Here is a 25,109-nt window from a genome sequence, read left to right on the forward strand (position 1 = left end):
AGCCGACAACCTCCTTCCCTCTGCCAGGAAACTGAAAATGGGTCGTGGATGGGTGTTCCAGCACGACAATGACCCAAAACATACAGCAAAGGCAACAAAGGAGTGGCTCAAGAAGAAGCACATTAAGGTCATGGAGTGGCCTAGTCAATCTCCGGACCTTAATCCAATCGAAAACCTATGGAGGGAGCTCAAGCTCAGAGTTGCACAGAGACAGCCTCGAAACCTTAGGGATTTAGAGATGATCTGCAAAGAGGAGTGGACCAACATTCCTCCTAAAATGTGCGCAAACTTGGTCATCAATTACAAGAAACGTTTGACCTCTGTGCTTGCAAACAAGGGTTTTTCCACCAAGTATTAAGTCTTTTTTTGTTAGAGGGTTCAAATACTTATTTCACTCAATGAAATGCAAATCAGTTGCTATCTTTTATTTAAAGTTATTTTTTCGATTTTCCTTTTGATGTGCTATCTGCCACTGTTACAATAAACCTACCATTGAAATGATACTGTTCTGAGACTTTTCATTTCTTTGTCATTGGACAAACTTACAAAATCAGTGAGGGGTCAAATAATTATTTCCCCCACTGTATATATATAGAGAAGAAAAAGTCCAGTGGGAGCACCAGCCAGCATGTGGGTGCAAGGTCCAACGTAGGGTAACGGCAATCCCCAATGGTATAGAGAACAAAGAAGTAGGACTGCACTCCAAGATAGTGATAAAATCAGCAAGTGGTTTATTCACCCATAATATGGCAAGTCTTGCGACGTTTCGGCTCACAAGAGCCTTCCTCAAGCATGGTAACAGTGAAAGTGAGAGCATTTATAAAGGCATTTACAAAGTGTCCAACCCATAAGGGTGTGGTTACAATCAATTAAAATTGCAAACATACGATGCATAGCAATACAAATAAAGTGCATGTGCATAAAGTGAGCAGTGGTATACAATTCATGACTAAGGGATACCATCCCTACAAAGTGTATTAAAATGTATGTGATACTTCATCTAAGCTAAAATCACAATTATATAGGTGATAATATGATGAAGGTGGATCACAGAAGTCAAACCGTAGGAAGCAATGGGGCCCGCACATACCATGGCGTTCTTTGTGCGTCTCCAGGTCCTCATTGCGCATGACCACACTGACATCATCCGATGCATCACAGTGTAAAGGTCAAGCGCTCGCGCTCTGCCTGGGTCGACATGAGAGCGCCATTTTACATAAGGGAAAGACACCTAAAGGTTACGTACAGGTTATCTATTTAACTGTTGTCCACACGGAACAATCATATCTCCGACCGCTGCAGGGATCTCCTACATATATCAGCAAATGGACAGGGGTCCCGTCCAAATGGGCGGGACACCTGACCAAAGCGCCACTACAAGCACAATTGCCAAAAAAATAGCAGTCGTAGAGGGATGATCCCTCAATTGTACCAACAACCTTATCTTGTTAAAATATAATGACATATCTGGAGTAACGCATTAATAAAAGAACGCTGATGTCCACCTCGGGTCGCATAGCTTCCAAAGGGTCTGATTCTAGGATCCACATCCAATTTAGTGAAAATATAAAATCCTAAAAAGCAGAGAAAAAATATTTTAGTTTCAAAATAGATCTTTTTCATAATTGTAGATAAATCTTTCACGGTTATCAAGCACCAATATACAAAAATGAGAAAGACAAAGCGCAAACATGCCAAGGGACCGGGGGTCAGCCACAGATCCTAGGTCTCTCACCTGAACTCAATATTGAGACCCCTGGGATGCAGGCTATCCAGATCATATATCCAGCGTAACTCTTTTTTCTTCAAGAGTGTCAGGCGATCACCACCTCTTCTAGGAAGCCTGACCTGATCAATGATCCAGCATCTTAGATCACGCTCGGAGTGTCCGAGGGATCCAAAATGTCTGGACACTGGTAGGTCAGTACGTTTCTTCCTTATTGAATTCCTGTGGTTATTCAACCTTACTTTCAATTCTGTGGAAGTTTCCCCGACATATAATAGGTTACAGGGACAAGCCAACACATAAACTACATATGACGAGGAACAATTTAGATGGAACTTTATCGGATACTCTTTGTTGGTAAGCGGGTGTGTGAAAGATCTAGTTTTACATATATATCGACAATTGACACAACCGAGACACGGATAACATCCAAGTCCCGGCTGTGTCAATGTCCGCTGTATGCTGGTTTTCTTTGGACCTGCATCCGCTCTGACCAAGTGGTCTTTAAGATTTTTGTTTTTACGGTACGATAAAAGGGGCGGAAGCTTAAACTCTGGTACATCTTTAGTAGACCTGCTTAGGATACCCCAGTTGTCCTTCAGGATACGTCCTATCTCCATACTACATCCAGAATATGTGGACATAAATGGTATCCTCTGAGTTTTTTTAGAGGTGGTATGTGTTATTTCAGTATTCATATGTAGGATTTTGTTCTTATGTGCATCTAATAATCTGCGAGGATAACCCCGCTCCCTAAACTTATCTGACATCGTATCCAGTGTAGTCTCCAACTCAGTGTGGTCTGAAACAATGCGTTTCGTACGGAGGAACTGCGAATGGGGGAGGTGTTTAACCAGGCTGCGTGGATGATTGCTTTCATAACGTAGGATAGTATTTCTATCTGTCGATTTGACATATAAGCCTGTGCCAACCATACCATCAATTAGCTTGACGTTCGTGTCTAGAAATGACAATTGCGTTTTAGAGTATGATATAGTATACTGAAGATCAGGATCTATATCATTCAAATATGTGTGAAACTCCCTCAATTGTAGTTCAGTGCCCGACCATATTTGAATGATATAGATCCACCTTCATCATATTATCACCTATATAATTGTGATTTTAGCTTAGATGAAGTATCACATACATTTTAATACACTTTGTAGGGATGGTATCCCTTAGTCATGAATTGTATACCACTGCTCACTTTATGCACATGCACTTTATTTGTATTGCTATGCATCGTATGTTTGCAATTGTAATTGATTGTAACCACACCCTTATGGGTTGGACACTTTGTAAATGCCTTTATAAATGCTCTCACTTTCACTGTTACCATGCTTGAGGAAGGCTCTTGTGAGCCGAAACGTCGCAAGACTTGCCATATTATGGGTGAATAAACCACTTGCTGATTTTATCACTATCTTGGAGTGCAGTCCTACTTCTTTGTTCTCTATATATATATATATATATAATATATATGTATATGTATATATGTGAATGAGAGTGAGACAAAACATTTTTTGAGCATTCAATTTAATGAAAACAACGAATAAACTGAAACAGGCTGTTTTTCAGCTGATCAAACGTTTAGGACCACACCTCCAAAAAAAAAACTTAACCCCCCCCCCAAAACAGAAATCCAACTTCCAAACATAAACTCAGTAATGAGTAGCTCCGCCGTTATTGTTTATCACTTCCAAAATTAGTTTCGGCATGCTTGATGCAAGCGTTTCCATGAGGTGAGTGGGAACATTTCTCCAAGTGGTGAAGACGGCCGCACGAATGCCATCTACTGTCTGGAACTGTTGTCCATTTTTGTAAACTTCCCTTGCCATCCATCCCCAAAGGTTCTCAATTGGATTTAGATCAGGGGAACACGCAGGATGGCCCAAAAGAGTGATGTTATTCTCCTGGAAGAAGTCCCTTGTCCTGCGGGCATTGTGTACTGTAGCGTTGTCCTGTTGAAAAACCCAGTCGTTACCACACAGACTAGGACCCTCAGTCATCGCTCTCTGCAACATCTGGACATAGCCAGCGGCCGTTTGACTCCCCTGCACTTCCTGAAGTTCCATTGTTCCACTGAAGGAAAAAGCACCCCAGACCATTATGGCGCCCCCTCCACTGTGGCGCGTAGAAAACATTTCAGGTGGGATCTGCTTGTCATGCCAGTAACGTTGGAAACCATCAGGACCATCAAGGTAAAAAAAAATCTCATCAGAGAATAAAACTTTCTTCTACCTTTTGAATGTCCCATGTTTGGTGCTCTCTTGCAAAGTCCAAACGAGCAGTTCTGCGGCGTTCAAGGAGACGAGGTCTTTGAAGACGTTTTTTGTTTTTGAAGCCCTTCAGTCTCAGATGCCGTCTGATGGTTATGGGGCTGCTGTCGGCAACCAGTAAGGGCCTTAATTTGGGTCGAGGATCCTCCAGTGTCTGGACGGACAGCCAATTGGATCCTCCGGCTCAGTGCTGATGAAATTTTTTTGGGTCTTCCACTTTTTTGTTCCATAACCCTCAGGATCATTTAAGAAATTCCAAATGATGGCGCGCTGTGAGAGACCCTGCTTATGCATTTCAACAACCCGACTACGTTAAAAAAGGGAGAGTTTTTTTGCCTTCGCCATCACAACATGTGACTACCTGACAGAAAATGACAATGAATCCACATCTTTGCACAGATTTGGCCCTTTAAAGGCATGTGGTCCTAAAATTTGGATCAGCTGAAAAACAGCCTGTTTCAGTTCAATCGTTATTAATTAAATGCTCAAAAAATGTTTTGTCTCACTCTCATTTCTTCTTGTTGCATATTGAAGCTCTACTTGGAACCTTGTTAAGATCCAACAATGTAAAATATGATTTTTTGCCATTTTTCAAGTGGTCTTACTTTTGATCAGGACTGTATATGTCTCAACCCACTACTGCAGTCACTTTTGGCCAGTGTGTGAATGAAAGCTTAATTTGCTTTTGAGTAGATTAATACATTTTTCAATGATCATTCTCAAGCATTAGGCTATACTAGACTAACTGGATTGTAATTTCTTCATAAAAACAGTATTATTATCAATAGTTATTCTTAAGTATCATTTATTTTAGGGTGCGGTACATGTATAAAAGGGTATGCACTATGACGATTGTTGGGTCCAGCATCCAAAAATACTGTTCTTCCTTCCTTTTTCCATATTCCAGAGATGGAAAAAAAGAATGAAAAGAGGGATTCTGCAGTATTTCAAGACCCTGCGAGCACGAAAACGGTTATTCCAGGACTTAAGCTATACCAGGCAGCTTTTCAGAAAAACCTTCCAGCAATGGCTGAAGCATTGGCTCATGGAGCTGAAGTCAACTGGGTTAACACAAAAGAAAACAATGATACTCCTCTAATACAGGCAGTGCATGGGGTATGATATATATGTTTTACTTATTTGTGTGTGTGTGTATGTGTGTGTATATATATATATATATATATATATATATATTCATTCATTCAGAAAATATATATATTAATACTGTGCTTAAACAGCTGGAATTATTTTTCCCAGGGATCGCTGATGGCTTGTGAGTTTCTACTCCAAAACGGGGCCAATGTTAACCTTCTTGATGTCAAAGGAAGGGGACCATTACATCATGCGACTGTGCTTGGCCACACAGGGTAGGCAGCAATGCTGTGTCTTTGGAGTCTGCTGTGTTGAACATTTAGGATCCTTTTGATGTAAATGACCTGTTGTTATACTTAGAAATCAGTTCTTTTTCCAGGGGGGACAATTGGATAACCCGCAGGGCTGCATGAAGTTTAAGGCAGCCAACTCTTGCTCGGCAGACCCAACAACAGTAGATTGGCTGCTGTCTACTTCACTTTAAATGTTGGATGTAGATCTGCATCATTATTGTTACAGCACATTGTTTGTGATTTAGGATTGTGTTCAGGCTGAACTGATGTTGTATTTGCTTTTTAGCTTATTCAAATTATCTTTTTATCAATTTTCCACCAGGCAGGTCTGTTTATTCCTGAAGCGTGGGGCCAATCAACATGCTACCGATGAAGATGGAAAAGATCCTTTAAGCATTGCAGTTGAAGCTGCTAACGCTGATATAGTAACACTGTACGTATTGTATCTAATACTAAATGGCCATTACATAAGAAGCGGATCTGTCACCATGACATGCTGCTCTGTATAAGGAGAGCATATTGTGGGGTTGTGGGGACAAGTCCAGTATATTAAAATGTGCAAAATATTGTACCATTTGGTTAATAGCACCTATCAAATAATACAGAGGATTCTAAGTTAGTTGAGGAAGGAAGACAACCGGCTGCTGTCAGTCAATGGTGAGAGGGGGTGGGCTCTCTGCTCATGAATGTAGTGGACTGATAACTGAGCCTGCTGCATATTGTGTTAGTGGCTATATAATGGCACACATTTTCTTGTGCTGTTTGGTTTAACAGCACAGCTGACCTGTCACCATAATATGAAGCTATTTAATTGGGCAGCATGTTGTGGGGACAGATCCACTTTAAACCTAATTAAAGTATTGAGCTGATGTCTTACTTTTTGTCATTTTGGGATTTGTACATGCAGCGTTATACAGCTATATCGGGAGAAGATAAAATATGATGTCTGCTATTCCATTTAACAAGGAGAATTACCAAAATGGAGATTTCATTGAATTATGTATAATAGGGATCGACCGATATTGATATTTTTTTTTTGCGCCGATAATCTGTGAACTTTCAGGCCGATAGCCGATAATTTATACCGATATTCTGTGAATTTTCATTTTTGAAAAAATAAAATAAATTCCTACACAAATCTGCTGAAAATGAATGTTTATTGTTAACGTGTATTTTTTATTTTTTTTTGTAAATCTTTTTTTTTTTTCATTTGTACTTTATTTTTATTTTTTTTACTAACTTTTAGCCCCCTTAGGGACTAGAACCCTTGTCCTAGTCACCCTGATAGAGCTCTATCAGGGTGAATAGGACCTCACACTGTCCCTGCTGCTCTGTGCTTTGTGCACACATCAGCAGGGAGCTAACTATGGCAGCCAGGGCTTCAATAGCGTCCTGGCTGCCATGGTAACTGATCGGAGCCCCAGGCTTGCACTGCTGGGGCTCCGATGGGAACTGCCACTGAGGAGGAGGGGACCCTGTGGCCACTGCCACCAATGATTAAAACTGGGGGACGGGCGCACTGCGCCACCAATGAAGATAATTCTCTCATCAATTCATATACAGGAGGTGGGAGCTGGCTGCAGAATCACATAGCCGGCTCCCGACCTCTGAGCGGTAGCTGCGATCCGCGGCACCTGAGGGGTTAACTTCCGCAGATCACTGCTACCGCTCATAGAGGTCGGGAGCCGACTATGTGATTCTGCAGCCAGCTCCCACCTCCTGTATATGAATTGATGAGAGAGTTATCTTCATTGGTGGCGCAGTGGCCACAGCCCCTCCTCTCCTCTTGTCCTCCCTCCTCTCATTGGTGGCAGCGGTACAGGGGGGAGGGTGACACTGCTTCCTTCTCTCTTGTGCTGCTAAGGGAACACGGATCACGCCTACAGCAGCGCGATCGGTGTTCCCGATTCGTTATCGGAATATCGGCAAAATAGATGCCAATTCCGATAACTTTCAAAATCCTGAATATTTCAAAATCCTGAAGCCAATAATATCTGTAAAACCTGATGTATAATAATCTCCTTTTTGAAAGAATAATTACATTAATATGAGGCTTAAAATTGTAGTCTGGCCATGGTCAAATAAAATGTATATGCAGTAAATCACGCTGACTGTTTATAGTCTACTCTTATTAAGTATTTAATTGACTTTTTCACCTTTTCTCTGTAGATTACGCTTGGCACGTATGAATGAAGAGATGCGGGAATCAGAAGGTTTTTACGGTCAACCAGGTCAATATTCCACTAACAGCCATACAGAAATGCAATATAGAAAATGCATGCAAGAGTTTATTAGTTTACAGCTTGGTCATTCTGAGTCTTTAGGGAGGAAGATAAACAGCAACTCATCTAACTAACATGCCACACGTTATTGAAATGCACAAAATAGGCTGGCTGCTTTTAGGAAGAGATTATGTTTACATTTTGGACTGAATTGTCTTATTTTTCTTCTTAGATTGCATTAGAATTGTTATTTGGAAAGCGCAAATCATGTATATAATCTTCAAATGCTGCAAAATTTTGCTTACCTGTCTTCCCTAGTTAGTTTTTATATGAATGCGATATTGATTATAGATCATGAATGTGTATATTACAAAGGAGAATGGGCACTATGGATGTCAAGCATCTCACTTTTGAAAGTGGTGATAATTAGATTATTCAGGTATTTTCACACTTACCGGATATGCTGCAGATTTGTGTGTGGCAAACCTGCAGCATTTTACAGCACCCACAAAGTGGATGAGATTTTAAGAAATCTCATTTACATGTTGTGAAAAAAATCTACAGTGCAAACTGACCTGCGGTGCAGATTTTAAATACATAGCCATTTAATTTATGCTGTGGATATCCACTATGGATGTTGCCCTTTGTCATGCAGAGGGTGAAATTTGTGCAAAATCCACTACAATGTGGCCTTACCCTTAATGTGTATATTCACGTGAGTCTACAAATACATTGGATACCTTCATATAAATGGGTGAGCTACAAGATGAATTACAGCCAGTCCTCGTGCATTTACAGTTCTATGAGCTGCTAAATTCATATTTAAAGGGGTTGTCCTAGTGCAGCAGTATTAATTGTATTATTATGGAATCTTCTAAGATATTCGTGGAGGGATTGTTGTCTGCTTCTAGTAGTAACCAGCATAGTAGTGACAGCCCCAGCGCAGCATCGCGTTGTTTCGAGTGTGTGCCTGCTCCTCCGTGCAGCCACCCCCCCTAATTCATATGCCGCCTCCTGCCGCAACTATTCCTCCTCTTTAGTCACGCCCCTAAACGCCTCCTTCCTTGCTAAGAATGCGCCCTGCCCAGTGACATCACCGGACCAGAGGGGCGTGGCTTAGCGCAGTCTGTTGCCGCCTAGTTACTGCCCCTCCATGCGCTTGGAATAATTAGAGGCTGACTGTGACGTCACCGGGCTCCTTGCGAAGCGGAAGAAGAGGCTTCGCTATGCAGAAAAGGACCCGGAACATCACTGACTGTGATAGAAACTGCACTTCCGGCTGAAAATTTGTGAAGTGAAAAAGGGCCATCAGAAATGTCTGGTAAGGGAAGGACAGGCATGAATGTAATATTTAGGGGACCATTGTACATGTACACCCATGTCCCCAATCCCGGACAACCCCTTTAAGTAAAGCAGTGTATTTACGATGATACTCTTTATCTAGATGATATCTGTGTAAAGTGATGTACCTAAGGTAAAGCTACACTTCACAACTTAAAACACAAGCTGGTTGTTTTGATGTCTGTAGTAATCATCAGCTTCAACATATATTTTTGTGATTCTATTCTACAGCTGTAGATTTCTACTAGAGGCTTTACCTAGCAATTCAAAAGGATAAAAAGTGGTGTTTAGAAATCATTAGACCCCTTTCACATGAGTTTCCCGCACTGAATCCTGACCCCTTTATTTCTATAGGTCTGTTTACATGAGCGTTGTTTTTCCACATCATCTCTGCGTTACGTGAATATCACAGCATGTTCTATATTCTCCATTTTTCACGCAGCCCTGGTCCCATATAAGTGAATAGGGCGTCTGTGAAAAACGCATTGCGTCCGGATGCAAAGCATTTTTCACTGATGGTTGCTAGGAGATGTCTGTAAATCTTCAGTTTTTGTTTTTTCACGCGCGTGAATGCCACATAAAAACGGATTGCCCTTGCGCGGAAAAAACTGAACCATTGAATGCAAACGCAGACAAAACAGACTGCACTTGCGGGCAAAACCATCAGTTTTTTTTTGCTGAACAGATCCGCACACAATCCGTATCGTTCGTGTAAAAGAAGCCTTTAAGAGGATCCGTCTGGTCTCCTGACATAGCCAGTTTAGTAAGTACTTGCATTCCCCACAAAACAGCAATTTTGGAGCTTCTTTTCTTAGCATTATGCCATTCCTCTGTTGAATCCTCCTGTAAATGTTTGAACAGTGTCAGCCAGTGAGGTGACAAATCTCACTGACAAGGGGAATGTAATCGCCATTTCTTCAATCAGTGTTGACAAGGGAAACAGTAGCTCCCATTTCTAAATGTATTTATCTATTTCCCCCAGGCAGGGGTGTACAGAGAAATCATAGGGCCCCATACTAAAAATTAGAATGGGACCCTCCCCTCAATTATTGTCGGTTACTGGTGCATAGTTGGACCTGCTGTTTTCTATCAGTTTTCTAAGACTTTCTTTCACACATTTTTTTTGTGGCATTTTGGCCACACCTAGAGCGTGCTACATTTTGGGGAAAAAAGCCACTGATCCAAAAATACACTAAAAGTATGAAAAAATGCCATATGATGTTTGAATTTAAGCTAATATCTAGCCACAATTAGTAATACAAAAACTTTGGCTTTTGTTTTTTGTTCTCCCCCCGCCCCCAACAGTAACACTCACACAGTTGCATATCTGATAAAGTGTGGTGTTCATCCCAATTGTTGTATTTTTCTGTAAATCTAAGCTATAAAAATGTAATAAATGCATGGATTTACCCTCCTTAGTGAGCTTCTTGTCCAATTGATAGAGCTCTGACTGCTTGAAGCCACCAGTAGGGGGAGCTCTGTACGTATGAAATTATACATCAACAATAGAACTCAATAGGAACTGTATAAATCTGAGCTGCCCCTAGTAAAGCCACTTGACTATGTAGAGAAGCAGTTAAAGCAGCTCAGTGCCAGGCTCCCCTTCCCCCATAGCCAGGATTTGGCATAGCTAATCCCCCAAGCAAAGTTATGTCTGGGCCCGCTAAGCCCCACTGTCAGCTTAGCAGTGCAACCTGGGCGCTACTGCTCTACAAGCTGGGAAAGGCCCCCCTCACCCACTGGGCTTCTGTGTAACTGAATAGGGTATGTATGCCCCCCCCCCCCCCCCCCCCCCCCCCCAGTCGCTTGCAGCCAGCATGGGACACACTGATCTCTGAGGCTACACGCATTTGTTTGTTTTGATGGTGGTAAAGTCTGACCCTGCCCATAACAGTTGTGTGGTCTGCCTCCATGGGAGGTATGCCACTGCCCTGAGGAATCAAAGAGGAACATCACAATACAGAGTTCTGAGAAAGGCCCACCAACATTGTTGTTTCTTAGGAAAAACAAGTCTTTACCTGACAGGTCCTCTTTAAGGAGTATTACTAGAATTGTACATGTTATGGCTGTGCCAGTTATAGAATGTGCACCTCGAAAACATGTAAGGAGAAAAAGAAAGCTTTGCAACCAGTAGTTTTATTTCTAGAAATGAGCACGAGTATTATGATGGAATATAAGGTACAGGGATGTCTTATTGCACTGTAAGAATATATTTTTCATATTTATAGGTGTCAATTTTTATATCAAAGGGCATTTAATATAAAGCAGGGATGTTGAATTAAGGCTGGAGCAGCTATACCTAGCCTTTTGTCAAAAGATTTCTGTGACATCGCTCTCCATACAGAATGCATTGGGCAGCCTATAAATGGCTTCCAAATCCCTGCAGCCAAGGAGTATTTCTGGAGATACTTAATCACTAGAGTAGCATGAAAATCTCTTCCCGATTTAAAATCATTTTGAAATTGCTGCGTAATCTCTAGTGATTAAATCACTCAGGGTAATCACTTGGCTGCAATGACTAGGAAGTGATTCTCAAGTTACTCAGTGCATTCCCTATGGACAGCAGTTTCAGCAGACTTTTTGTACAAAAAAATTCTAGATCTAGCCTCAGCCCTAAGGCCTCTTTCATATGAATGAGTTTTGCGAATAGACCGCATCCAGACTAAAACCTGACTCATTCATTTCAATGGGTCTGCACACATGAGCATTGCTTTTCACTGACAATCTTCAGGAAAAATCGCAGCATGTTCTGTATTGTCTGTTTTTCACGCAGCCCTTGACCCATAGATATGAATGGTGCTGCATGAAATACGAAAGGCAATGGATAAAATGCTTTTTATTTATTTTTATTTAACGAATGGTTGCTAGATGTTAAGTGTTATTCATTGCTTTTTCTTCACGCACGTGAAAAAAAGCATCAAAAACTGATTGCATCTGCACGGTAAAAATGCAGCAACTTAATAGAAGTAAACTGAAGGAAAACTCGGTGGGGGGGACGGACGTCAATTTTTCACTAAGAATTCGGACGAGTTCCGCATTGCCCTTGAGAAAGAGTCCTAAGGCCCCTTTCACACAAGCGAGTTCTCTGCATGGGTGCAATGCATGAAGTGAACGCATAGCACGCACACTGAATCCTGACCCATTCATTTTAATGGTTCTTTCACGCATCATTTCTGTGCTGCGTGAGTTTGCAGCATGTTCTATATTCTGCATTTTTCACAAAGCCATGGCTCCATAGAAGTGAATGAGGCTTTAGTGAAAAACCCGGATGGAGTCCGGGTGCAATGTGTTTTTCACTGATGGTTGCTAGGAGATTTTTGGATACCCTCAGTTTTTTTCACACGCGTGAAAAAAAGCATCAAAATGTATTGCACCCGCATGGAATAAACTGAACAACTGAACGCAATCGCAGACAAAACTGACTGAACTTGCTTGCAAAATGGTGTTTCACTGAACTCATCCTGAGAGAATCCATATCATTCGTGTGAAAGGGGCCTTAGGGTTGCAGTCAGGATCAAGTCGTGGTAGGTGAGTGGTGCCCTAGTGTAGCACAGGAGCCTAGGAGCTACTTATGTTTGCACAGGTTTTCTTCCAGTCTATCAGGCTGCTGGCATTAGTACAATATATAATGTTACATCATTTTTGCCTTTCACGTTTGACCCATGAAGTCACTGAAAGAGTAATTATAATAGAATGCATCTGAGAGCAATTGTGGAATGTACAGATAAAAATTAAGAATGTTAAGACGTGCCAGTCTACAATATAATTACCCTTTTCAGTGTCATTAATCTCAACAAATGCTCAAGGGATGGTGCTGTCCTTGAATGTAATTTGTAAGTTTGTGTCTGGCTAATGATGACCTTGACATGTAGAACAGACTTATACTGTTTGGAATATGTTTCCATATTTTTATAGCGATTTATGAATGTTGAACTGCTGACCAGCTTCACAAAACATGCCCCAGCTCTAGAAGATTCAGAATATACAAACTTTACTTTAAGGTGAACACATAGAACAAAAATATAATAAAATACAATATGTACAGTGAGGAACAGAAGTATTTGAACACCCTGAGATTTTGCAAGTTCTCCCACTTAGAAATCATGGAGGGTTCTGAAATTCACATTGTAGGTGCATTCCCACTGAGAGACTGAATAAAAAAAATAAAAAATCAGGAAATCACATTGTATGATTTTTAAAGAATTTATTTGTCTTGCACTGCTGAACATAAGTATTTGAACACCTGAGAAACAGCAAGAATTCTGGCTCTCAAATACCTGTTACTGTGCCTTTAAAAAGTCTACTCCACTCATTAATCTAACTTAGTAGCACCTGTCTGAGCTCTTTAAAGACACCTGTCCACCTCACAGTCAGTCAGATGCCAACTACTACCAAGGGCAAGACCAAAGAGCTGTCAAAAGACACCAGAGACAAAATTGTGGACCTCCACAAGGCTGGAAAGGGCTACGGGGTAATTGCCAAGCAGCTTGGTGAAAATAGATCAACTGTTGGAGCAATTGTTAGAAAATGGAAGAGGCTAAAGACGACTGTCAGTCTCCCTCGGACGGGGGCTCCATGCAAGATCTCATATTGTGGGGTATTACTGATGATAAGAAAGGTGAGGAATCAGCCCAGAACTACAAGAGAGGAGCTGGTCAATGACATGAAGAGAGCTGGGACCACAGTTTCAAAGGTCACTGTCGGTAGAACACTACACCGTCATGGTTTCAAATCGTGCATTGCACGGAAGGTTCCCCTGCTCAAGTCTTCACATGTCCAGGCCCGTCTGAAGTTTGCCAATGACAATCTGGATGATCCAGAGGAGGCATGGGAGAAAGTCATGTGGTCAGTAGAACTTTTTGGTCTAAACTTCACTTGTTGTGTTTCGAGGAAAAAGAAGGATGAGTTGCATCCCAAGAACATCATCCCTACTGTAAAGCATAGGGGTGGTAACATCATGCTTTGGGGGTGCTTTTCTGCGAAGGGGACAGGACGACTGCACTGTATTAAGGAGAGGATGAATGGGGCCATTTATTGTGAGATTTTGAGGAACAACCTCCTTCCCTCAGTCAGAGCATTAAAGATTGGTTGTGGCTGGGTCTTCCAACATGACAACGACATGAAGCACACAGCCAGGATAACCTGTGTGGCTCCGTAAGGCCTATTGCACACGACCGTATGGCTTTTTCAGTGTTTTGCGGTCCGTTTTAAACGGATCCGTTGTTCCGTTTTTTGTTTCCGTTGTGTTTCCGTTTCCGTTCCGTTTTTCCGTTCCGTTTTTCCGTATGGCAAATACAGTATACAGTAATTTCATAGCAAAAATTGGGCTGGGCATAACATTTTCAATAGATGGATCCGCAAAAAACGGAACGGATACGGAAGACATACGGATGCACTTCTGTATGCATTCCGTTTTTTTGCGGACCCATAGACTTTAATGGAGCCACGGAACGTGATTTGCGGCCAAATATAGGACATGTTCTATGTTAAAACGGAACGGAAAAACGGAAACGGAATGCATACGGAACACATTCCGTTTTTTTTGCGGACCCATTGAAATCAATGGTTCCGTATACGGACCGTATACGGACCGCAAAAAACGGCCAGTAAACGGGAAAAAAAAACGGCCGTGTGAAAGAGGCCTAAGAAGCATATAAAGGTTCTGGAGTGGCCTAGCCAGTCTCCAGATCTAAATCCAATAGAACATCTTTGGAGGGAGTTGAAACTGCGTGTTGCTCAGCGACAGCCTCGAAACCTGACAGATCTAGAGGAGATCTGTGTGGAGGAGTGGGCCAAAATCCCTGTTTAAATCCTTTTAAATTCTTTAAAATCATACAATATGATTTCCTGAATTTATTTTTATTTTTTATTCTGTCTGAGTGGGAATGCACCTACAGTGTAAATTTCAGATCCCTCCATGATTTCTAAGTGGGATAATTTGTAGGGTGTTCAAATACTGTTCTTCACTGTAGGCTGTGTTCACATCACGTTTTTACCCTACATTTAACATATACATTGGGAAAAAGGGATGAAAAAGCATTGTACTGCACACTTTTTTTTTTTTTTTTTTTTTTATGGAACTCTCTATTGTGACTGATACCACTGTATGACCTCCAAAGGAGGTCATACAGTAGTATTTGTTTATCTTGTACATTTTTTTTGTATACACAAACATAAGACAAAAACGTGATGTGAACCCAGCCTTAGAGACAAAGTGACCTTCTGTGCATGTGGCCTTTTAATATGGCCAACATGTGATGTCATTAAATACCTAATACTATTTCACCATTCTCTTCAGCTTATTTGTGCTGAACAATATAGGTTGTGATCACACAGGATAGTTATGTCTCATTCAAATGTCAGTGTTTGGTCAGTGATTTTGAACCAAAACCAGGTGCGACTCCTAACACGGAACAGATGCAGATTTTTCCCTTATACCTGATGTCTGTAGAGGCTCCAATCCTGGTTTTGTCTCACAATCACTGATGGAAATCACTGACCAAAACGCTGATGTGTGAATGAGGCTTTAATGTGGTTTAGCACATAGCATTTTAGAAAAGAACTTTGCAAAAAAATAAATACTGCCTCCATATGTTTGCTGTGAATCAGTAGGGAATTATGAAATTTGCCTTTTTGTTTTGTGGCAACTTTTTTTTTTTCACTTTTAGGATGATTTTAGGTACGTGTGCATGCTGCTCTAGGTATATTTTTTTTTGTCAGCCATTTTCCCATAGACTCCCTATACAGGAAAACAATACCTGAAAAAAAGCTTGTCATGAATTTGCAACCAACCAAATGCCACAAAAGATTTGTGAAAAACCCATGATTTTCAAGATGTTATTTTTTACAAGTAAAAAAAACTGCCACAAAGAAGTGTCTGTCAAGAAAGCCTAAGGCTAGTTTCATACAGGTGAAACTCGAAAAATTTGAATATCGTTTAAAAGTTCATTTATTTCAGTAATGCAACTTAAAAGGTGACACTAACATATGAGATAGACTCATTACATGCAAAGCAAGATTTTTCATGCCTTTATTTGTTATAATTTGGATGATTATGGCTTACAGCTTATGAAAACCCCAAAGTCACAATCTCAGAAAATTAGAATATTACATGAAATCTATTAAAAAAGGATGTTAAATAGAAAAATGTAGGTCCTCTGGAAAGTATAATCAGCACTTGGTTTGGGCCCCTCAATGCGGCGTGGCATGGATGCTATCAGCCTATGGCACTGCTGAGGTGTTATGGAAGACCAGGATACTTCAATAGTAGACTTCAGCTCGTCTGCATTGTTCAGTCTCATATCTCTGATCTTTCTCTTGGCAATGCCCCATAGATTCTCTATGGGGTTCAGGTCAGGCGAGTTTGCTGGCCAATCAAGCACAGTAATCCCATGGTCATATGAACCAGGTTTTGGTTCTTTTGGCAGTGTGGGCAGGTGCCAAGTCCTGCTGGAAAATGAAGCCACCATCTCCATATAGCTCATCTGCGGAAGGAAGCATGAAGTGCTCCAAAATCTCCTGGTAGATGGCTGCGTTGACTCTGGACTTAATGAAGCACAGTGGACCAACACCAGCAGATGACATGGCTCCCCAAATCAACACAGACTGTGGAAACTTTACACTGGACTTCAAGCATCTTGCATTGTGTGCCTTTCCATTCTTCCTCCAGACTCTGGGTCCTTGGTTTCCAAATGAGATGCAAAAGTTGCTCTCATCAGAAAAGAGCACTTTGGACCACTGAGCAACAGACCAGTTATTTTTTTCTTTAGCCCAGGTAAGACGCTTCTGACGTTGTTTGTTGTTCAGTAGAGGCTTGACAAGAGGAATCCGACATTTGAAGCCCATGTCCAGGATGCGTCTGTGTGTGGTGGCTCTTGATGCACTAACTCCAGCCTCAGTCCACTCCTTGTGAAAGTCCCCAACACTTTTGAATGGCCTTTTCCTGACTATCCTCTCCAGGCTGTGGTCATTCCTGCTGCTTGTGCACCTTTTTCTTCCACACTTGTCCCTTCCACATAACTTTCTATTAAAGGGGTTGTCCCATCTCAGACAATGAGGGCATATCGCTAGGATATGCCCCCATTGTCTGATAGGTGTGGGTCCCACCTCTGAGACCCGCACTTATATCGAGAACGGGGCCCCGCAAGTGAAGGAGGGCGCATGCGCAGCCGCCCTCCATTCATTTCTATGGGGCCTCCGAAATTAGCAGAGCGCTGGCTTGGCTATTTCCATTGGCCCCATAGAAATGAATGGGAGCATGGGTCGTGCATGCGCGGTACGCTCCTATTCACTTCTGTGGGAGCAGCACTTGGTGGTGGACGGACCCAGGGAAATCTGGGGTCCTCCAGCCACAGCTCTCCCCGCTCCGTTCTCGTTATAGATGCGGGTCCCAGCAGTGGTCCTAGCGATATGCCCCCATTGTCTGAGATGGAAATGCCCCTTTAATGTGCTTTGATACAGCACTTTGCGAACATCCAACTTCTTTTGCAATTACCTTTTGAGGCTTTCCGTCCTTATGGAGGGGGGTCACTGATGGTTTTCTGCACAACTGTCAGGTCAGCAGTCTTTCCTATGATTGTGATTCCTACTGAAACAGACTGAGACCATTTAAAGGCTCAGGAACCCTTTGCAGGTGTTATGGATTAATCAGCTGACTAGAGTGTGACACTTTGAGCCTAGAATATTGAACCTTTTCACAATATTCTAATTTTCAGAGATTGTGACTTTGGGGTTTCATAAGCTGTAAGCCATAATTATCCAAATTATAACAAATAAAGGCTTGAAATATCTCACTTTGCATGTAATGAGTCTATCTCGTATATTAGTTTCACCTTTTAAGTTGCGTTACTGAAATAAATGAACTTTTGCGCAATATTCAAATTTTTTGAGTTTTACCTGTTTATGTGATAAAGAACAGCCTGCCAGAGTTCACAGGATGTGGCCTAACCAGATACTGCCATTCGCCGCTGGAGCCCATTTACTATAATGGGATCCGGCAGCTTTCCGGCATGAGCGTCTGGGGTTTCGGCCAGACAAAAACTGGGGCATACACTGGTGGAAACCCGGCACTCATGCTGAATACTGTCAGAATCCACTTCGGACCCTATTATAGTCAATGAGACCCAGTGGGGCATACTGTGAACTCCGAGAGACTGTTCCTCTGCCAGATACTTTTAATGCATATGTGAAATTAGCCTTAGTGGCTTTGATTAAAAGGATTGTCCGGCCTTGGAGCTGACAACCCCTGGGTCCTAACCTGCGCTCTGTAACATGATTAAAAAACAACACCCACCTGTCCACAATTCCTACTGCTGCTCCATTCCTGGCCACCTCTTCCCTCAGGACCAGGAAGCGTATTGGTTCCATGGCCGCCGTGGCCAGTCACAGGTCTCAGCAGTCATAACGGCTTGAATAACAATTCACAGCTATGACATATCTTCAGCTGCAGTGGTCACGGGACCAAGATGCTTCCTGTTCCTGTGTGGATCGGAAGCAGCTGGGAACAGAGCCGTGGTGGAACCGCAGACTGACGAGTGGTTTTAGTTAGGACACCAGCATCAGGGCCAGACAAATCCTTTAAGGCCAGAATCGCTCTTGGGGCTTTATGTGGTATTCCTCTGGTGCTGCAGTTTTTAAGTAATACCATGCCCGCCACATTACTTGAGAAATATTGGAGAATTATTAATTTCTTAAATGTTTTGGCATATTGCCAGGTAATGCCATAACATTGTGATCAACCCGGCAACCTGGGCAGGGATGTGCAGAACAGCTTAATGCAAGTGAATGGGGCCATATTTAGTTCCCTGTACAGTAGATGCCCAAAAATATCAATGTGCGAGTAAAACCTGGTAATGATTGCAGTGGCGGTCATACCCACAGTAATCAGTATCTGATGTGCACCTTTTACACATTTTAATCAGCTTTCATGTACCATCATCCCTCCTGTAGATTTTTTCATTTTTTTTTCTTTACTTTTCCTGTTGAGCAAGTAGTTGTTCTTGATATATTTAAATACAGGATACTCTGCTTTTTCTCTTTCTTGTCATCTGTCTGGATTCACGGAGTCTTACTGCAAGTATAGATCTTTGTATGTAAGTCACATTTTTCGCTCATGCATGTAAAAGGTCTACAGGGAGTGCAGAATTATTAGGCAAGTTGTATTTTTGAGGATTAATTTTATTATTGAACAACAACCATGTTCTCAATGAACCCAAAAAACTCATTAATATCAAAGCTGAATATTTTTGGAAGTAGTTTTTAGTTTGTTTTTAGTTTTAGCTATTTTAGGGGGATATCTGTGTGTGCAGGTGACTATTACTGTGCATAATTATTAGGCAACTTTACAAAACACAAATATATACCCATTTCAATTATTTATTTTTACCAGTGAAACCAATATAACATCTCAACATTCACAAATATACATTTCTGACATTCAAAAACAAAACAAAAACAAATCAGTGACCAATATAGCCACCTTTCTTTGCAAGGACACTCAAAAGCCTGCCATCCATGGATTCTGTCAGTGTTTTGATCTGTTCACCATCAACATTGCGTGCAGCAGCAACCACAGCGTCCCAGACACTGTTCAGAGAGGTGTACTGTTTTCCCTCCTTGTAAATCTCACATTTGATGATGGACCACAGGTTCTCAATGGGGTTCAGATCAGGTGAACAAGGAGGCCATGTCATTAGATTTTCTTCTTTTATACCCTTTCTTGCCAGCCACGCTGTGGAGTACTTGGACGCGTGTGATGGAGCATTGTCCTGCATGAAAATCATGTTTTTTTTGAAGGATGCAGACTTCTTCCTGTACCACTGCTTGAAGAAGGTGTCTTCCAGAAACTGGCAGTAGGACTGGCAGTTGAGCTTGACTCCATCCTCAACCCAAAAAGGCCCCACAAGCTCATCTTTGATGATACCAGCCCAAACCAGTACTCCACCTCCACCTTGCTGGCGTCTGAGTCGGACTGGAGCTCTCTGCCCTTTACCAATCCAGCCACGGGCCCATCCATCTGGCCCATCAAGACTCACTCTCATTTCATCAGTCCATAAAACCTTAGAAAAATCAGTCTTGAGATATTTCTTGGCCCAGTCTTGACGTTTCAGCTTGTGTGTCTTGTTCAGTGGTGGTCGTCTTTCAGCCTTTCTTACCTTGGCCATGTCTCTGAGTATTGCACACCTTGTGCTTTTGGGCACTCCAGTGATGTTGCATCTCTGAAATATGGCCAAACTGGTGGCAAGTGGCATCTTGGCAGCTGCACGCTTGACTTTTCTCAGTTCATGGGCAGTTATTTTGCGCCTTGGTTTTTCCACACGCTTCTTGCGACCCTGTTGACTATTTTGAATGAAACGCTTGATTGTTCGATGATCACGCTTCAGAAGCTTTGCAATTTTAAGAGTGCTGCATCCCTCTGCAAGATATCTCACTATTTTTGACTTTTCTGAGCCTGTCAAGTCCTTCTTTTGACCCATTTTGCCAAAGGAAAGGAAGTTGCCTAATAATTATGCACACCTAATATAGGGTGTTGATGTCATTAGACCACACCCCTTCTCATTACAGAGATGCACATCACCTAATATGCTTAATTGGTAGTAGGCTTTCGAGCCTATACAGCTTGGAATAAGACAACATGCATAAAGAGGATGATGTGGTCAAAATACTCATTTGCCTAATAATTCTGCACGCAGTGTATATGGTCTTTATCATCATGTCTGGCACAAAATAAGACCCATTGTAACGTCAACATGTGTAATAATATCTCATGAGGCATATAAAGTGCCTTCCTCATCTGAAGGGGTTTGTACCAAATAAAAACATTCACTATACACTGCATGGTAGTACGGTACGCCCACCGATTATGCGAAGGATGGGGGGGGTCCTGCTTGCCCACATATTAATGAAGAGGTGATTGCGCATGTGTGCCGTCACTCCATTTGTTCTTGATAAATTTGCTAGAAACAGCAAAGTACAGCGTGGCCGCACACTTGCTTGACTGCCTCTTCATTCATTCAGGAGAACTGGGACCCCATTTTCATGATCAGTTTGGGTCCCAGCAGTTGGACCTGCACTAATCAGACGCTTATCCCAAAATATTTTGCATAGTCAAATTTTTATCTTGGTACAAAACTGTTGATATTTTACTTTCGGTAATGAAACAGACTATAATGCTGTTAATGTATTGTATACAATTTATATTTTATCTTCTTTGTCTCTTTTTATAGGCGATGAAACATACCAAGATATATTCAGAGATTTTTCCCATATGGCGTCCAACAATCCTGAAAAACTGAATCGTTTTTAGCAGCCAGATTCACAGAAGTCTTGAATTTTATTCAACTTGAGTTTTACTTCACCTTTAATATGAGTATTCAATCACAATGGCAGAACTATTTATTAGCCCAGTCTTTAAATGTACAAACCAGTAGTTTGCAGCCCTTGGTAACTGGGTTTAGCATTCCACGTGTCCACCTGAGAAGGTATTACTGCCCTGCGAAATCCCTGGTGATCGATGGCTGCCTCCTTAGAAATCTCGTAGGTATTTTCTTTGTGTTGAGTATATGAACAAATATGAATTCAGCCTTGTTTATAGCTATCACTATATAGGGTCCACCAAAGGCTGTGTTGCCGCGTTTTCTAGTCCCTACATGAAGAGGACCAATAGACTTACTGCTTGATCAGTTATACCCCTTGTTGTAAAGAAATCTGCACCTTCTTCGAAAGCATTGCACTAGCTTGTTAGAACAGTCAGACATTTTGGATGAAGATATATCTAAACATAATTATACATATGAAGTCTAAAAGAAGACAAAGCATTATCCGCTGGCCAAAGACATGCTGCCGTTAACCTAACATCCATGTCTAAAATTGAATACCCATCTTTTTTAATGGGTAGTTTGAAAGGCATGATTGACACTATAGATGTTACTTGGTCATCTTCATTTTCCAACTATCATTAATCTACTGTTAAAGGGCAAAACTAAAGCCATATTGTAATATACCAAAATACACTATTAGTATACTACCGATTTTAGGAAATTAAAACATTCAGTGTGTGTTTGCTACATGTCCAATTATGTCTGTATTATAAAATCGGTCATCAAACTAGTTCTCGGATATATTCACACAATGATGCAATATGCATTTACATAACCTCCAGCTTTCCTTCTCAGCTGTTCAGTTCTGTCATTTGTGGACCTATATTAGAGACTGTAAATTTGTTAAATACAAATATGCCTCCATTATCTGTCTTCCTGCCTGTAGATGCCTATTAAATTTGAATGGACCACAGTTTCCAAAGTTGCTGTATCTGATATAGTGCAGGGTGGAGTACGTTTTAAAGCTTTCTAATGTATGATAAAGCCATACTGTATACCACATTTTATATAGATATTTTTGTGAGTTAGAGTGTTGTACATAGCATGTAGTTTTATTAAATGTATTTTAATTACATTGATTATCCACGGACAGTTAAACTGATGGCACTGGGAGGTTATTCGAATGTGACAGGGAATCATGGAAAGAAGAGGACCCATTCTTCATTGGGAAAGTATGTATTTTATACAATACATTGAAGTCTCAGATGGAGAGTACCGAGTCATTTTAAAGAGTTTTTCTCTCCCAAATACGCTCCTTTTCCGTTCTGCCATTTTAGATTTATATAATGATATTCTGCCCTATGGGAGGGTTATTTTTTCCTGATCTATATCACAATGGCTGTTGCAGGTTCTGTCCTACCATAGACGTCACATACACTCCTGATCAACAGTAAATAGTTAGATATCTGGTTACATAAAAAATATATATTTGTCTGCAACCTGCAATTTGTTTTCAGACACCCTGATATTCAGTTTGCTACCTGTCCCTAAGTTTAGACATTTCTCATTTCTCCGTCAGTGGTCCACTCTGAATGTATTACACAGCCTTGCAGACTACCTTCTATGTGCTTTCCTCCCTACCTGAAGCCTGTGTAAGCTGTTGTCGTTGATTTCCCTCCCCTTCACACTGCCGCATACAACTTTCTCCCCCTCCCTGCTGCTGTCTCTAACACTGAGAGAAGGGAGGGGGAGAGCAGAGTGAAGCTGTCAAAAAAGGAAGCATTGCTCTGATAGATTTAGCAGCACCCAACAGCTAGATGAAGGACTTACACAAAGTGGTAGGATTTTATTTTTTTTACTTTTGCCTTTAGGAAACAAATGAACAAACAACCACTGCAGAGGTATTTACAGCCTTTAAAGGGTTTGTCCGCTTATTACTTTTTAGGATAGGCCATCAGTATCAGATTGGCAGAGGTCCAACACCCGACACCCCTGTCGATCAGCTATTTGAAGAGAAAGCAGCGCTTATACGAGTGCTGCCTGCTCTTCTCTGTTTACCTACTCGCAGCAGCAACTGCAGCGGCAAGTAGTGTAATTACAGGTATGATGTCCCCATTCACTTTTATGGGACTGCTCCGTCCTATTCACTTGGTCAGGAGCCATCCTATAGAATTGAATGGGGACGCCATAGTTGTAATTACACTGCTTGCCTCTGATATTGCTGCAGCGGTACTTTCTCTTCAAACAGCTGATTGTTACCCTGCCGATCTGATATTTATGACGTATCCGGAGGATAGATTACCAATAGTAAAAAGCAGACAACCCCTTTAAGCTCCAGTCTTTAGTTATTAAGATTTGAACATATTATGAAAGTTAACAAAAAAGTAAAGGAGATAATTTAGCTGAACATTCAAAAAAAAATACAAAATAAAATAATAATTATTGTAATAAAAAGGTGACCTGATTCTAAGGAACACAACATATGCGAGCGGGGTAAGTATATAACTGGTGAGGGGCCCAGCACATGGGGGGGGGGGGGGGGGGTTATTTCTGGAAATTGGATAACCCCTTTAATATAATTTCAGTTGACCTGAATTATTAGCTTACATTTTTTTGTTTGTACCAGTGATCTTTTTACTTTGTTGCAAGCAGTTGATAGTTATTGATAAGCTGATGAGCTGATAGTATTAGTGGCATAGGCAAGGCGTTATAACTAGGGATCGACCGATATTCATTTTTTAGGACCGATACCGATAATCTGTGAACTTTCAGGCCGATAGCCGATAATTTATATCGATATTTTATATATTATAATATATATTATATTAGTTGGTAGTCACTGAGGTGGTGGAAATTTTGCATTTGGCACTAGTATATTATAAATGTACGGTAAGTTATAAATTAATAAAGCCCTTAGTTGGTAGTCAATTTATAATTTACATTTATAATATACTAGTGCCAAATGCCAATTTCCACACCATCCCCCCCCCTTCTCACTGACTTTATTAACCCCTATCAGACCTCAGATCGGACTTTATTTAACCCCTATCAGACCTTAGATCAGACTTTAATTAACCCCTATCAGACCTCAGATCAGACTTTAATTAACCCCTATCAGACCTCAGATTAGACTATTTATTTAACCACTATCAGACCTCCGATGAATAAAATAAAAAAAACTCCTCACCTCTCCTGCGCCGCAGCTCCTCTTCATCTCCGGGTCCGGTGTCGCACTCCCCTGTGTTCTCCGGCCCGCGCTGCACTGTCACCTGACAGTGTGCAGCGTCAGGTCATAGTGCATGCACTACGTCCTGACGCTGTGCGGGGTCAGGACAGTGCAGCGCGGGCCCCATCAAAGAAGACCAGGGAGGGTGAGTATCGGAAGCACTTGCTGCGCTTCTTCCCTGCTCCTGGCACCCGATGCATACTAGTGAGCGCTTCCATTGCATCCCCATAAGAAATTGTAAAGCTGGCAATAACCTGGAGATTTCTGTTGGCTGAAAAGACCAATGGAGACCATGCCTGATGGTGCCATGAGAGGTACTGGCAGATATCTGTGGATAAGTTTAACTGATGGGTTGGATTTTTATAGCTGTTGGAAATGTGTAGACTAGGTCCGGGAGGAAAGTAAATATCGTTCTGCAGATTGCTCATAATTTTTAACTCCAAACGTGGGGACATTTGTTTTCCTTAGGTAAGGCAGTGTTCATATTTCCATTATGACTTCTGTCAAAAACAAACAGAGGCTGACACCCACTGAGGAACCTAATTGACTTATATGGATAATGGGGTCCATTGCATGTCCATCATTTTGATGGGACTATTCTTCCCATCAA

General features: G+C 41.5%; 1 protein-coding gene across 1 annotated transcript in view; it reads left to right on the forward strand.

The window, feature by feature from the left end:
- The window catches only part of ACAP2 (ArfGAP with coiled-coil, ankyrin repeat and PH domains 2), a 121,157-nt gene extending 97,076 nt beyond the window's left edge, over positions 1-24,081 (forward strand). The window contains exons 19-23 of the mRNA XM_040428326.1: positions 4,916-5,124; positions 5,266-5,375; positions 5,716-5,826; positions 7,563-7,624; positions 21,181-24,081. Coding sequence (XP_040284260.1) covers positions 4,916-5,124; positions 5,266-5,375; positions 5,716-5,826; positions 7,563-7,624; positions 21,181-21,260 — 572 coding nt within the window. The 3' untranslated portion in view covers positions 21,261-24,081. The remainder of the gene's footprint in view (positions 1-4,915; positions 5,125-5,265; positions 5,376-5,715; positions 5,827-7,562; positions 7,625-21,180) is intronic.
- Positions 24,082-25,109: the final 1,028 nt, after the last annotated feature.

Source organism: Bufo bufo, chromosome 4 (assembly GCF_905171765.1).
Source record: "Bufo bufo chromosome 4, aBufBuf1.1, whole genome shotgun sequence".
Taxonomy (NCBI): Eukaryota; Metazoa; Chordata; class Amphibia; order Anura; family Bufonidae; genus Bufo; species Bufo bufo.